At 45.0% G+C, this 15,915-nt stretch overlaps 1 protein-coding gene across 1 annotated transcript in view; it reads right to left on the bottom strand.

Annotated features, from left to right (window-relative positions):
- CAPN13 (calpain 13) overlaps nucleotides 1–15,915 on the bottom strand; it is a 42,676-nt gene that overhangs the window by 11,871 nt on the left and 14,890 nt on the right. Inside the window, exons 4-13 of the mRNA XM_059835729.1 lie at nucleotides 15,302–15,435; nucleotides 13,309–13,483; nucleotides 12,334–12,405; nucleotides 10,496–10,581; nucleotides 9,010–9,084; nucleotides 7,923–8,089; nucleotides 6,925–7,070; nucleotides 3,746–3,906; nucleotides 2,185–2,221; nucleotides 314–376 (exon numbers count right to left, since the gene is read on the bottom strand). Coding sequence (XP_059691712.1) covers nucleotides 314–376; nucleotides 2,185–2,221; nucleotides 3,746–3,906; nucleotides 6,925–7,070; nucleotides 7,923–8,089; nucleotides 9,010–9,084; nucleotides 10,496–10,581; nucleotides 12,334–12,405; nucleotides 13,309–13,483; nucleotides 15,302–15,435 — 1,116 coding nt within the window. The remainder of the gene's footprint in view (nucleotides 1–313; nucleotides 377–2,184; nucleotides 2,222–3,745; nucleotides 3,907–6,924; nucleotides 7,071–7,922; nucleotides 8,090–9,009; nucleotides 9,085–10,495; nucleotides 10,582–12,333; nucleotides 12,406–13,308; nucleotides 13,484–15,301; nucleotides 15,436–15,915) is intronic.

Raw genomic sequence — 15,915 nt, 5'->3', positions numbered from 1 at the left:
TAAATAAACAAACTAAAGCCAAAAAAAAAAAAAAAGTACACATGAAAGCCCTTCACCAGCACAACCACAAATCTCCAGTCCTCCTCTGATATATGGGGCTAGCCAATATAGCCCAGCTGAATATCCCATTTTTCTGGGGGTTTTGGCAGGTCAATCAATACTGTTTTCAGGGCATCCACTTGAGGATGGAGCTACATTTCCAAAAAACATTTTTCGAAATGGATTTGTATCAACATCGGAGATCACTTTTTCTTTTTGCAAGTCCACATGCCTTTTTTATTTATTTTTCAGCAAGATGTTTTAGATAGGATACCTGGTTAGCGTATCTTAGGAAGAGAGCCTTATAGGAGCTGTCCTGGTTCTGTCTTGGTACCTCCTGGATCAAAGACAAAGTACACACATAAATAATTCAGTTACAAAACAAATGGAGGCAGGAGTCTGTAGATCCAAACAGCACTTCAGAGAGGGCAGGGAATGTACAGTACAGGCTGCAGTTTTAACACCCCGAAAGTAGAGCGGACTGGGAGCAAGAAAGAGCTACTGCAATGAAGGAAGAAGCATAGTTTGGATGTTATCACTTAGTACAACCAGGAAGGAGCAGCTCAGGGCCTGCGGAAGACAACAGAACACATCGAGGGTAGAATTCAGAAAGTCAATATATGTGTATAGAGGTACAAAGCCTGATCTTTACTGATGGCCCTCGGTTGAAACCACTGGCTTAAGGCATGTGAAGATTCATGTGAATGACTGAAAAAGAGCAGGAGTTGACTTCTCCTTTCTCTCATACTTTCTCAATCCCAAGGCAGGCCTGACTTTACCTGAGCAATTGCAATTCAATGGTTAAGTGATTTTTTTCAACCCTCCAGTAAGGAGATCCACCAGGCACTAAGGGGAATCATCCTTAACATTATAAAGTTTCCCCCAAAAATCTAAGCCTGAGCCCTAATGCCTTCAGCTCTGTGTGAGATAATTTACACCAGTGAAGCCCAAATACCTGAACAAGAGTAGAAAGCCTGGGTACCATAATTCGTCAAAGTCAAAACATTGGCTAACGACAACAGCCAGGTAAATTGACAGCTTGTCAGTGGAAAGAGATAATAAGCCACTATTTACACTATTCCTCTAATGGGGCTTAATTGCAGGCTGGAAAATGAATCACAAGGAAAGGACTCTGTTTTCTGTTGTCCTGGAGCCACTTTACACCTTTGGCTTCAAAGACCTGCACTGAGTTTGCACTGCTATAAATAACAGCCTCTCAGCGGCAGGGTTTTGCAAGCAACCGGTGAGACAGCAGCATGGACTGGACCAGCTCTGGCAGTCTGCACAGTTCATAGCGAGGAAATCCAGCAAGAGATGGTAGCTGGGCTAGACAGGCTGAAATGTGGGTTGAAGTAGAGGCGCAATCAGTTTTGAAGTGTAATTTCCTTTATGTCTGTGAAGATATCTTGATGAAAACCAAAAGAAATCTGCTTTGGGCCTCACCTCTATGGACTCCTGCGTTTTATCGGGTGCAAGCACTTAAATGAAGCCATTCCCATGGGGAAGGCATTGTTCAAGGAACGCGTGGACATGGCATTGTGGGACACGGTTTAATGGGCATGGTGGGGTTAGTTGATGGTTGGACTTGATGATCTTACAGGTCTTTTCCAACCTTAGTGATTCTGTGATGACCCTGCTCTCAGGTGTGAGGCTTTTTTAAAAGAGGTCAAACTCAAGCTGTGACTTTTTCATCAAGGTTTCCCCCTCTCTCCTCCTTTGATACATACCCATTATACAGAATTGCAAGAATTTAGTATCTTTGAAACGCTCTCCCCTCCTGCTGTATTTGGTTGGTCAAAGTGTTAAAGGTGGCAAGGTGAAAAGGACAGATGGAGAGCATAAGATCTGTTTCCTTCAAAAATCACGCTCTGAAAGAGATCTATGTGAAAAAGAAGGGCTTCGTTGTCATTCCCGTCTCTCCAGATAGGTACCCCAAGCTGGTGACCTGCTCTCCCAGCAAGGTCGCAGAGTGCCGGAGTCGAACTCTGGGACAGGTACTGGGTGGTGAAAGGAGAGAAAAGCAGAGTGGTGTCTGGTATGAAGGGAAGGAAGAAGAGGAGTCAGCAGAGGTGGCTACTGAATGGTCCACTCCCTGGTAACCATTCACCACCACCAGTATCGACATCAGTTTTCACAGACGCTTACCATTGGCAGCATTGGTCTGGCCGGGGAATTTGAGTTCCTAGAAAAGAGTTACAAGAGTCAAAATGGGGGACAACGGGCCTTTTCACAGCATTGATTTGCAGATGTGGCAGAAGGCGAGCCCCAACAGGAGCACTCACCAAGCCCGTGGCCCCACAAGATGCTCAGCACCTACACCTCCCAGCCTGTCGCACTTCAGTCAAACCTGTTGCACCAGTTCTCGGTCTCTCTGTGCAAGCAGACATGAGTAGGTTTGAATCTCTGGCTGCTCTGGGGGCACTGCCTTCCCCGGGCTGGCCCTGCTGGCACCAGCAGCAGAGAAAGGGTAAGTTGTCTCAGTCTGAGCATGCCAGGACTAACCTTACCACACAGAAGACAGGGCTGCCCTGCCTTGAGCCACATAAAATTTTCACCTGCTTTCTCTTTGCCTAGTTTAATAGTCAGGAATAAAAATAATAGCATCTGGGCTATTAAAAGACAACATCTTTTAAATGCCTGCAGACTGCCTGAAATTGAGCCGGGGTCACCAGTCCTTCTGAGACTTGCTTAGTAGCAACATTCAATACTTGAGTTTTGCTTTTGGTAGAGAAATTAGGCAAGCCAGGTGCTATTTTTATAGCATCTGTGCTATTATATAGATGTGTGCTTCAGAGACCCACAGGAAGGGGATGTCCATGCTTGGCTTAGCTCAGGAAGGTGTGTGAGGGTCATGGGCTCTCCTGGAAAGACCTACCTCCCAAGCCCAGAGCACAGACTTCTCATGTTTGTTTTCCGTAACTAAGGAGTTGCCTTAGTCGGTTCAGGGCTATTTTTGCCAGTGGCCAAAGCCTAGAAAGTAATCTCGTTATTAAGATATGGGCCTATGAGGTAAGAGCTGCAATCACCTCCTCTATAAAGCTTGCTGAAGGAAAGGCATTGCACATCTGATGCTTGAAGGTCATTTGGTAAGGCTGAACGCTGGGGCTTGCTCTTTACGGAAAGCACACACAGATGTGTATGTGAAAATGCGACACGAGCTGACTTTGCATGAACTAAGATACTATTTTTCCACTAAACTTATCTTCAAGGACCCTCTCATACTCACAGGGAGCCCTACCAGCCTGTCTATGAGATAGCTGGGTGAAAGGATCGAGGCCTTTCACGGCTCTTTGCTTATCTAGGACCAGCCCTGAGCAGAATGGGACCTGATCAGTCTGGCACCCAGCTGGCACAACGTAAGAAACTACAGAACAGCTGTTAAGAAAAACAACCTCTCAGTCCTCTTTTCACTAAAGAGAGATTTCCCCACAATCGGGGGGGCATATCTCACAATTATTGCTCGCTTTTGTGGCTCTGTACCACAGCTGAGACCCTTGGTGGCTGCAGATGAGCTATTGCCCTGTTCTGCAGTGGCCACCCTCATGCATCTGACCATACTTCTGCTCCCCCTCAACATGGTGCTTAACACTCAGCTGCGTCTTCCCAACACAATTCTAGAGTACGTTAAAAGCAAATTGCCACATTAGTTATCTTGACATTAAATTGTTAAATTCTGGCACACTGTAAGGACTACTTATCATCTTACGCATTGTAGTCTTGATTCTTCACAAAAATTCGTAAGAGAAATTCAAATTCTTGGTCCTCTGTTGTAGCAGGAATGACAGCATAGGTTCCTGGGCTCAAGATAAAGTAGTTGGTCATGTCTCGAGTCAGGGAAAAATTTTGTTTCAGAATTTTGGAGTTCTCCTGAAAGAAAAATATAGCTGGCTATCTCCCCTCCATGTCAGGAACCAAAGTAAATCAGCAAATGCACCCACAGCAGCTTTACATTCCCACAGCTCTTAAATAAACACTGCATCTAACATGCTTTAACCTCCCCAGTGGCGTGAAAAGCCCATCCAGGTAACAGACTTTGTTCAAGGACACATCAAAAATGCACAAAGGTGGAAGAACTGAAAGAAACAGAAGGCAAAATGAATGTAAGTGGATTTGAAGCAAACTTCAATTAACACTAAGCAGACTGGAGTTCATGAAGGAATCAAGGATGAATACTCTTACTAAAACTTCCCTGAGATCTAGCGTGACTCAGAGTGGTCAGAGAGCTCACTAAGCATCTCACCCAGATGACAATGCTTCAAGAATCACAACTCAAACCTTCCAGCAAGTGTCACAAGAAAACAGAATATTCTGATCTTTCTTCTGTTATTCCAGTATTTTTGCTGAGATGAAACAAATATAATGCAACAGCTATTACTGTGATGACATGTAAAGATAGCATAATAAAAACCTCTTACTAAACATATTCCCCAAAATACATCAGCGTGTATAAATTCCATTTAGAATGGTTATACAGCGTGGCAGAGTTATTTATGAGCCATGCCTTTGGGGGAAAATAACATAAACCTGCTATTTTGGGAGGAAAAAAAAAGATGGCGACTACTGTTACAGACGGCTGGGAGGTATGTAGACTGCCAAGTATTATGGGTCAGACCTTGAGCAGATAGAAATGGGCAGTGCTGCAAAGAAATAAATGGTGTAATCCTTTTTTTTACTTTTGGGTCTCATTCCACATTCCTTCTGGTAAAAAGCAGAAGCAGATTAATATCTCAATGGAGTCAAAACCGGTGTGAGATAAGAATCAGCCTCTATACATTGCTCAGCTCTATCACACAACATTAAATTTCCCTCACAGCCATGTATTAGTGTGCCACGTCTATATTTAATCAAAGGCTTCCTAGAGCTATCAGATATGTCCATTCTGGTTTGCATCCTTGCCTGCATGGCATTCCCCTCTCATCCTGCCAAGGGATAATACCCTTTTTACTTCACAGCAACAATTTGATGCATCTCAAAAGGTACTGAACAATGAATGATGCTGCTAATGAATAATGGCAGCGAAAGCGGTTGAAGGAGGAAGAGTGAAGCCACATGAATCTTAGCAATTGCACTCTCCTTGCACAAAGAAAACCCCCTGTAAACTTTTATGCAAAGATGCCACCTCTGATGGCCCTCAAACACTGAGGCTAGGTGGTGGGAAATAAACCAAGGGAACAGCACTGTACACCTACCCTGGGTTTAGCTCCTGGATTGGCTTTTGCTGCTAGCAGGGTAGGACGCTAGGCTGGCTGTGAGCAGCTGGTAGACCAGCTCTCATCTTAACACACTTAGGTTGTGTCCGTGGGGGAATATTTCCTGTATAATCTGCTGTGTGGGTTTGTACAAATAACATGACATTACTAAAAGCTATGGCGTGACAGAGCAGCATGACAGTCCCCTCTCCCTCATTGACCAGGAGCTCCGCAGTAATCCGGTGCCCCTAGTAATGCCCTGTTCTGGCCTTGCCCTTCAGCTCCTGCAGAGGAGATCTTCTGGGATCAGAAGCCCAAACTGAGCCTGAGGTGAGCCATGGATTGACAGCCCACAGAGGCCATGTCTCAGTGAATTTCATCCGTCCTTGGGAATATACCAAGAGAGAAAGACTAAATGAAGACACCTGAGCATCAACTGGCGGGGAAGAAAGAAATTTTAAATATAAAGCAAGAACGGAGCAAATCTGTCCTCTAGTCTACTTCCTGATTAAACAACCTCTTTTCAAGGGACCCAAGACCTATGCCATCACCTCCCAGTGAGGGTCTTTTCTGTCAGAATGGGTAACTAATCAGGGTGAGCACGCATCATGCAAGAGAGCATGCAGAGACCTCCACGTCTGGTGACTGTTGGGGGACAGCTGATGAGGGTGCTGGCCCCATGGAGCCCTGCGGGGCTGATATCGGCACCAGGCAGAGGATGTCCTTGCGTAGGGATAGTGAGTTCCACTTGCTGGAGGGATGCTCTTTTTATTACGTCTTTTATTTCTCAGACACTGTTTTTTATGAGCTACAAAGCCATACTCTTCCTTTATGAGGAGCTGTTAGACTTATGGCATCAATTATTCAAAGTCTGGGACTAGAGAAAACCTCTCCAGTGATCAGGAGAATGTGAAGTTAGGGTCATACCAATCTCTGCTTCCTTTTGTTCTTCAGGTTAAGAAGAACCCCCTCCTACCCATCTCAGCCTACAACAAAAACACTTTGGAAAAGGCTAGCATCCACCCGCACTAGCAATTGCGCTTTCAGTAAGCCTGGTAATGCTCTGATAGTAACTGCCCTTGAAATGGCACCTCCCTGGACAGTCACCAAGAAAAAAAAAAAACAGGGAAATTGTGGTGGAGTGAATTGCAGGTATCTGGGTGAATTGCCTCTGCACTGGTCTTGAGCAAAGCCTTCCATATATTTTGCAAATGGGTTTTACACGGCATTTCTGTGACAGAAAAGGGGACATGAGTAAGAGAGGTCCATTTTGGGGAACAAGAAGCCATTCTGTTCCTTACTAGACCTGGAGTACTGCTCAAGCGCTGTGGTTAGTGCTGGCTCTCATGCCTTGTGCTGCGCCAGCAAGGCATGTCACCAGTATTGCTGGGCACAGAGGATATTGCCCTGGCACCTCTTGAATCCTACGGACCCCCTGGGTTTCCCAGGGATATTTTGGGATGCCACAGAACTGAAAGTTCAACCTTTCCTCTCTTAAGACATGAATAAAGGAAACTAAGCCTGCCTAACTCTACTTCTCCTGGGATGTTCTAAGAAGGCATCGAGAAGTTCACTCCAAATACTGACTGCTCTCCTTTTACAGCCCAAAAGGCAATTCAGTCTTTCACTTCCATGTACAGGTACAATAAGCCACACAGAAAACAACAGTGCCTACATAATACCTGATTGTGCTTACCATGATGATCAAAAAGCCAATCTTCAGGTTTTTTGCATCCTGCTTATCCTCAGCATGTTTATGCATGAGTGAAATGACTACATTATAGGTTTTTGGGTCATAATCTGGCACTTTGAAGAAATACTGAGGGTTCGTTGAAACTGCACCTGCTGAGAAAGTGTTAATAGATTAATAGTAGCCACATAAATGTCCCAGTAGTAGCCTATTGTGTAAGATCTTGCTTATATGGACCCAGAGGAATAGGTAGTTACTGCTCCAAGATGCTTTCAATACAAGAGAGCACTGTAGTCTCAACATTACCAGCAGGAGTTGAGTCATCTGGAGTTAAACTAATTGCCCATTAATCATTCTAGAAATCTCTGGCAAAGTCATAAAAGTCATGCAGATTTCTCAACCCCCCCTACCTCTGCTTCACCTACATGGCACACTTTCCCCAAGACAGAAAAGCAGTGATTCTCAATCGGCCACCTGACCCAGTGACTGAGCTGAAAAGAACTGTGGCTTGGAGATCATAAACACATAAAAGAAAAAGACAAAATGGTCCAAAGCTATCCTCCCCTTCCTCCCTGTTAGTTTGTGATGGACAAGACAGAGTGTTGAGCACCAGAGGGAAAAGGCTGCTTCTTCTTGGCCAAGGTTTTTGGTTAACAGGAAGCATCCCTGAGAAGAAAGCAGTAAAATGCCCCAAACCTGGAAAAAGGGACTGAGATGGCAGCGTCTGCTTAAATCAGTCTAGACTATAAGCTCTGTAGCTGTGTTGGATGGCCCTGAAAGCTGCAATTTAACCCAAGATTGCACATGGACAGAAACTCGACTACAGGGCAGTGGCTGCTGCTTTGTTTCTGCCTCTTTAGCTGATAGGTACTGTAATGGGAAAGGGCAGGCGTTAACAACTGGCAGTCAATATTTCTGCAATTCAGTGCTCAGAGTGAATGTTTCACTGTAAGCACCACCGGAGAGGAGGAGAGGACTGGGTGACTGCAGTAGGCATTTATTACCTGGGGAATAGTTGTTCCTGCCTGTGGCAAGGACTGGACTCCACAGGTTGATGTGCCTTTCCACAGACCACCTTGTGCAGTGCTGATCTCCGAAGTCCAGAAATGTTGGGGTGCTATTACATATATACAGCCAGGAAAACTGCTCCTGGAAGTTTTCACAGGACATCCTGCAGAGAAGGAGAAAATCTCACCTTTCCATTTGAGACACCAGCCAGGTACTCGCGTTCACTCCCCATGTCTTTAAAAGGGGATTACAGAGAACACTTCAGGCTGAAGCTGAGCTGGCTGATACCTTGCAGAAGAGGTCAGCTCTCAATGCATTTGGGCTGTCCTCACTGCCCTAAACCCCCAGGAAAATCAGGGGGCATGTTCAATAGTACCTAGGTGGAGCCCTGCTATCTCCAGCACACCTCTGCCACTGCACCTTGCTTTGTCCCTCCGCAGTGTCCTGTCCCACACTCACGCTTTGCTCAAGCCTGCAGTGTCTATCTCAGACCAGCCTGCCGTTCCCCTGCTTTCCTCAGAGCCTCACAGGGCAAGTGTGCACTTTCTGAATAATAATAGCTTCTCTAAAGGATGGCTCACACATGGCTAAACTGGATCTGAGAGTAATCAGAGGCAGTGAAAAACCACAAGCACCTGTAGAGCAGTCAAGTGCACAAGCTCTATGACCTGCTCAGCCATCAGTCCCCTCTGAGCACCAGCCAGTCCAAGGTTCAAGCTAGGCACCTTACGGGGAAGGGCAGTGTGACAAAATGACTAGGGTGTTGGTTGATGGTTGGACTCAATGATCTTACAGGTCTTTTCCAACCGCAGTGATTCTGTGACTCAGGGAGCTGGTTTTTTACTTCTCTCACTTTTCGTTTTTTTCACCAGCTTGTTACTTAATCTTGGCCAGCTCCATTTCTGCAGGTCTTGTTTCCTCTGAAACCATGCGGTCAGGACAACCTCCAATTTGCTGTTTGCACACAGCTAACACAGGGTGCTTTGAGCCATCACTAAGAGCAGAGAACTGCTTAAATCACTCTTTTTTCATAATGAACACAAATGGAAAACCTGGTAGACAGAAGGATCAATAGGGAAATACCAGAATTCTCCATCATCCTTATTTCTGAGGAGGGCTTCTCTGAATTTAGGCTCAACATGGTCCCACTGAGGAGAGCTGCAAACAGGAAAAAATCAACAAGCAGATGTGAGGCACAATTTTCCATCTCTCTGGCCAGCCCATTCCTCTAATCAGCCCATCAAGTCATGAGGAATCAGGAGGGGTGAGCAAACTGCACGTTGGGAACAGGACTGTGCTCGATACCTTCATAGCCAAGGCCAGCAAACAGAGCTCTGCACCTTTGCTGTGTCTGTTTGAGTCGCCCACCCTGGGATGAGGAATCCTGCCTCTGCCGTTCAAGCCCCGGTCACCTGTCCCCATGCTGGAGCCGTTAGTGAGGTACCAAGGCATAGCACTCTGAAGTGCTGATATTACATTGACGTGTAGAGGGCACATTAACCAGTCAAATGTGTTGTTTCCAAGCAGCATGTTTATAATTAAGTGATAATTGTACTTTCTGCAGAGTGTAAGATAAATAAACAGAGCATGAATCAATAATTTATTGATTTATGCAGCTTACCTGTGAACGCGCTCTACTGACATTTCAATTACAGTTAGGATTATAGTTCACCCTTCCAAAAAATAGGAGTCTGCTGTCTGAGCAGATAGCTATTATCCCAGCCTTAAACATGGCTGCACCACCCGCCAACCCATCCAGATGCAATACTCTAGCCTGACTTTTCTCAGCAGGGAAGTTTTGAGTGTTCCTAGCAACAACGAGAGGTGGAATGCTATTAAATCACGTAAGAGTGACACCTGAACATCTCTCTAGTCAGGAAAATACTGATGCAGTTCCATCAGGAAAACTAACATCTATTTATTTACAAAACATTGTTGCAGTCTTCCTCTGCATCGGTCTTTTCCTCTGGAAAGAGAAGTTAGCTTATACACACAGCAGCGAAGTGGTCCTGGCATCTCCAAAGCTGCATGCAGGATCCAAAAGATCAGTTCAAGCCATCCAGCAGCACTTTGCCTTTGCAATAACCAAGGACCCTTTTTGTCTCTGTTCAATACTGCATAAAAATACTGCCCTATTCTCATGGACTCCGCTAACCATCCTCTTCCCCGATTCAGACTCATGGGAGGGGAAGAAGGAGCAGGAAGGTGGAAGCGTGATTGTTGCAGCAGAATTCAATAGAAGCAGCCAGCCAGTGTCTAGGGGCATGGTCAGAGCTTACTCCAGGTAATAACAACTCTTTCATCCATGACTTACATGGGGAAAATGTACGCATAGACAAAAAGGGACACATGAGCTAGGCTTAGCGAGGAGCACATATAAAACCAATGCCGCATTAGTTTTCCCTGGATTGGATTTCCATGGGCAGTTGCTTTGCAAATGGAAATAACGCTTATAATGAATTGATTTAGAAATGTCTGCTTCATTATAATATGTGCAAGGCAGACGTCCTTTACAACAAGCCTGTAAAAGAGCGATTCTCCTTATGAGCTTAAAGCTTTAAGACCATACTCATCACTCCAGGGGCCCTTCCACTCCCCATGGCCCCATGGGTTCCAGATCCTGATGATATGTTTCCAGCCATTCTTGTAGCGTATCTGTAAAGAAGAAGGAAAAAGACACTCAGTCACAACTTCTCACGATTGTGATATTCAGTGAAGAGATGGGTAATAAAATGGGTCTTCTTCTATCCCTTGGAGGCCTGGTTTTGACTGCATTTGACCGCAGTTAAAAGTCAGTGCCTTTTTACATTGTAAAGGAATGGCGCGTGGGAGAAAACTGCGTTCATTTTGCTTTCCCGAGGACGGTGAATAGCCAACACAGAGGGAAGCAGCAGCATTCCCACCACACTGCATGACTTCAATGGCCTTGGGAAAGTCCAATGCCTAATCCTCCATATCTGAAGCTGTGAGTCAGCAAAGGCAGAGACTTTGAAGAACCAGACCACCAGACTGCCTGGAGTGAATGTCGACAGTCAGCACGGAAAGATGATAATAAACAGAAGCTGTGTCTCTATATCTACAATATTGTGGTTTCCAACAGCTGGAGTTTTGGTGCTTTTTTCCTCTTGCTGTCACTGCTTTAAGCCAGAAGGAGCTCACTTTCAGCAGTGAAGCTGAAATGGTGGAAGTGGAAAGGAGAAGCAAACCTTTTTGTTTCTGGCTCTCCTTATGCACACAGGCAGTGTTGGAAACAAATGCCATAGCAGTCTCTTCCCAGGCAAAGGCCCAGCCCCTGGCCAGCCTCAAATCACTTCCCCACCCCGGATGCCTTTGTACTCTTGTAAGGTGGGGCAAAGACTCTTTCTCCTCTCTGCACACATCATGAGCAGTAAGAAGCTGAAACAGCCTGCTTCCTCTCCGACAGGATTCGGGATCCTTCCACCCCTGACTTGGGGAGAGCCAGCTGGGACCTCCTCTGGAGCCTGGCAACCTCCATCCTTCCATTTCAGAGCAGCTCGGCTACAAGCAAGCCTCCTCTGAGAAGAAGCACACTGACTGTGATGATGGCACCAAACATGCCATGGCATGACGGGCTATAAACCAAAGCCAGGCTCATACGGGAAACCATTAAAGAGGAGGGGAGAAGGGAGAAAATAGCTTAGGGAAAACAACATCCCCTTTCCAAAGTACTTTAAGTTCCTACATTAAAATGTGTTGTAGCTGTCTTGCTTGATAGCATAGCCATTGTTTGGTTTCCTTCTTGGCCTTGCTCACTGTTAACATTCCCTGTGTGCACTACAGCTTACTGGGGTAAGGCATGTTCTGACTTCTGGTTGTAAAACATCCGTCATTTCTTTTGATCTGTATGATAAAGTTGTCCTGTTTTCAGATCAGCAATATTATTATCTAGCCAGGAAAAGTTCTGCATGGGTAGAACAGCTTTAAAAGATGGAGAAATGCTGTTCTTGAACCAGCGAGTTATTTACTTTTCACACAGTGGTTTTTGGCAGTTTGTGATTGAGCTGAACAAATGTAGATTTGCATCTGGGCCATCCCAGAATTTCAGCCAGTGCTTCTATTCTTATTTGAAACAGAAAAGTTAATTTTTTAAGAGTCAGCATAGAATGAAAATCCCCAGAAATGCTGTCTTTGCTGTTGAAATGCCCCAAAACAAAAGTGAATTTAAGTTGCATTTTTCCATTAGAAAAAATGATAGGACTCAGATATTCTCCCTCTTTCCGTTGTGCCACAATCCTTCCATCTCCTGGCATTTGAACTATGTGTTTTCAACAATCCCTCCTAAGCATGAAGCTAATTAAAATTACTCTTAATGGAACAGCAGTGTGACTGCCCTGTAGTGGGTCACCAGTACAAGATCACTAGGCAGGAACAAGTCCTTCATCTTACCTTCACAGCTCCTGTGACAGTGTAGGCATGACCCTGCACAATCCCATTCCTCAGCTCTATGTTCCTCCTCGGCTGCAGAAGGGAGAAAGCACAGCTTTTAGCTCTCTGCCACACTGCAAAGGTATGGCCATCAACTCCCTGAACTATCATTTGGTATGGCAGAAAAAGAGACTTGGGTTTGACTACAGCGGTATCTCAGATATAGTGGCTCCAGAGAAATGTGACTGTTCTTCCCACTGCAGCCATAAGTAGTCCAGTAAATTTAACAAAACTACAGGTCTTCACATATTTGCAAGTTCTTCAATAGTCCAGAGCTGCTGAAGCTGCAGAATGACCTGGACTGGGTCACTGGGAGGATTAGAGCCCCAGAATTTCCCTGCCACCCCCAGCCCAGCGTCAGCCACATGCGCTGAGGGGCTAGTCCTTGGCTTGTTTTCAACAGCTGAGCTTTGTGTCCTGATGAACCAAGCACTACAGGATCAATGCCGCACACTTTGCAGTCTTCCCTTACATGCTGTAAGGGAAGCCTTGGCAGCTTTTTAGCAAGATACTTGCTGAGCATCACAAAACCTTTTGCAACTTCCCAGCATTAACATTGGTTGCCTGCAAATCACAATGGGATAATAGCATCCTCTGGCAGGAGAGAGGTGCGTTTTGGCCTTGCTATAATTGATCCCAAAGCTATGAGGCCAAAATCAGCCCTGCTGCAAGAGGATACTGCTCTTGCAGTGGAATTAGCCAGGAGAGAAGCCACAGACCCCTCTCTGACAGACCAACACACCCACATCTAACCAAAAGCCTTCACATTACTTACTGCATAACCTTGTCTACTTTCTGCTGCCAAGATCTCTTCAGGCATCCATAAGCTGGAACTATTACAAGGAGTGATTATAGACTTCCTTTTTCACTCAAAACAGCAACCTTTATGCAAACACGGTAAACCAAGAAAGGCACGTTCCTGGCCCTGTGACTCACCCGACCTGAGGTGCTACACCCCATCAGACACTTGGACTTGTCAGCAGCTTTCAGTATCTCCTCCAGATCAGGGGGGGGATCCTTCAATGAAAACTGCACTTGGACTCCACCTGTGAGGTCTACTAAAGCATCAGAAAGGTAGCCTCCATGCAAGTTCTGGTAGGAGCCCTGTAACCTGGGGGAAAAAACAAAGTTAATTAGTCCTTACACTGTATTTTAATAAAAAATGTACAGTGATGGTTTCCAAAATGGACATGCGCATTGAGACGGTGAGCCTGTGGTGTGTAGGCATTGGGGCCAGGTAATGAAGGGAAACCTGACTGAAATACATGGCCAGACACAACACGTGCCCTGTGGAATGAATATAGCAAAGAGGGACTTTTTCCTATGTATTCACTCACATCTGAGGCAGCTGTCTAATTTACAGACAGTGGAAAATAATAAGGTGCATCTCATGCCAATGCAGACGTTTTAGGGAGATGAGCTGCATCTCATCTTGAAGTATCCAGTTTCTTTCTTCTAAACAGGAAGGGAGCCAAGGGTGACTGGTTCAAATGGATGTTTCAGCTCAAATGGAGCTGAACTGTTAGTTTCTACATCATATTTTGTCATGACTCTTGACAAAAAAGGACAGTATCCCTTTTGCAAATGAGAAATAGGAAGAAGAGAGAGGTGAAGGTATTTGCCCATGCATCCAAGGCAAGACAGAAACAAGTTTTCAGCACCATTCCCAATTCACTCTGCTAGAGTGCAATAATAGGATAATAATTTAATATTGCCAACACAGTCCTTGTTGTTTTCATCGTATGCTTTTTATTGAGACAGCAAATAAGCTGGAACATGCCGTACTTAGAGCAGGTAGAGCACGCTGTTAAACCCCACCATACACACTGTATTTAATGAATGTAATCAAATGAAGTCTGCAACTAATTGTATTTTGAAGGGTTGTCCTTGTCCTACACTGATGAAAAGAATTTGTCATGGGCACTGGGGAAAAACTTCTCAAATGGGAATCTCATAAACAGCATCTCTTGCAACTTTAATTTAATAGAGGTTTGGTTTGCTTTGTAATTAAAATCTTATGCAGCAAATTGATACTGAATCCTGAGTCAACTTTTCTGAGATATCTCAGGGCAAAATACATCCTATTCCCGAGTCGCTCAGATGCTACTTTAACATTTGCTTATTCCAGACCAAATCTGCCAAAATAATTAGCTCTCTTCTTCAGCTCCTCTTTACTGGATTGCAAATGTTACACCAGCTTGATGTAGGGCATGCACAACAAGTTCCAACCCTTCGTACTACCCCTAGCACAGGAATTTATCTTCAGCACATTTAATAATGGACAGTGCTACAGATGCTAAAGGACCACATGCTGATCCCTTCACTCCTCAGAGGATTTTAAAAAATTATTATCTTTATGAATCCTTATTAACCCTGCAGTACTCTGGGGACCTCAACCAAGAGTCAGAGCTCTCCGTGTGAAGTGAGAGCTGACCAGAGACTCACAGGCGTGCATGTGCTGTGCCTGGGCATGTCCTTCAGTCATCTTTCCTCTCATTGCCTGCTCCAAATATCTGCATGATCTCTGATTAGTGACTGTAAACGGAGGCAATCCCTGCTTAGAGTCTGCAGTTTTAAACAGAGGAAAACATGGAAAGAAAAACAGAAGCAAAGAAGTTTGCTTAAAGTAAGGAGATGCCCAGCTCGTTTTGTGTCACCAGCCATTGCCCTGTTCATTTTACTTCTCAGGTGTTAACATCCCAGAGTTGGACCAGGTACAGTTAGGTCTTCAGCCTGAGACCAACATCTCCAGGTTATATTGGCCCTGTGTTTGCATGCAGCCACAGTTCCTTACATACGCACAGCACAACATACACATAGACAGCTGTTAGCCTGAACTCCTCCCTATCTGCTTTGCGTAAAACAGAGGGTGAAACCGCTCGCAGAAAGCATTCAGCACGGGGTGGAAGAATAGACCAGGTATATTTACTTGGCATATGCTTTTTCCAGCAAGGATGGCCAGAATTCATTTGATGTTCGAGGGTGTACAGACAGGTATCTTCCATTTAGGAATGGCAACTGGTCATCTATCACTACATCCACCCAGTCTCCATATTGCCAGAACTGAAAAGAAGAAAAAAAAAAAAAAAAAAAAAAGAAGAGAGAGAAAAGAATGAGCCTCTTTTAAGAGCTAATATTCATGCCAAGCAACAGACTCCTGAAATAGCACAGGAATTAATCTAAAGCATGGATATGTGCAAGTTTTCTCTTGAACTGCTTCAGGCTAATGGTCCACATTGTTAAACAAGCTACCAAGTGGCTGGATTTCCCAGTGGGAGGGGAAGTCATTTGGGAATATAAATACTTCTGCAATCAGTGGGAGGAAAGATTCAACACGGGAAATATGCTAATATTATTGGGCGATAGCAAGCATTCAAGATGCTACAGAACAATCACACAGATGGCTCAGTGAGCCTCACTCCTCAGCTGCACTTGGATTTTCCCTTGCAGCACAGCTCTTGGCCAGAGAGCCTCTGTCAAGATCCAGTCTCTAGATTTCCTTTCCTCTGTGTTTCAATTAAGACTCTGACGCGCTGTCATGGG

This window comes from Gavia stellata, chromosome 2 (genome assembly GCF_030936135.1).
Source record: "Gavia stellata isolate bGavSte3 chromosome 2, bGavSte3.hap2, whole genome shotgun sequence".
In the NCBI taxonomy this organism is placed as follows: domain Eukaryota; kingdom Metazoa; phylum Chordata; class Aves; order Gaviiformes; family Gaviidae; genus Gavia; species Gavia stellata.
The sequence above is the reverse complement of the archived record's forward strand: the minus strand, read 5'-3'. Positions and strand labels throughout refer to the sequence as shown.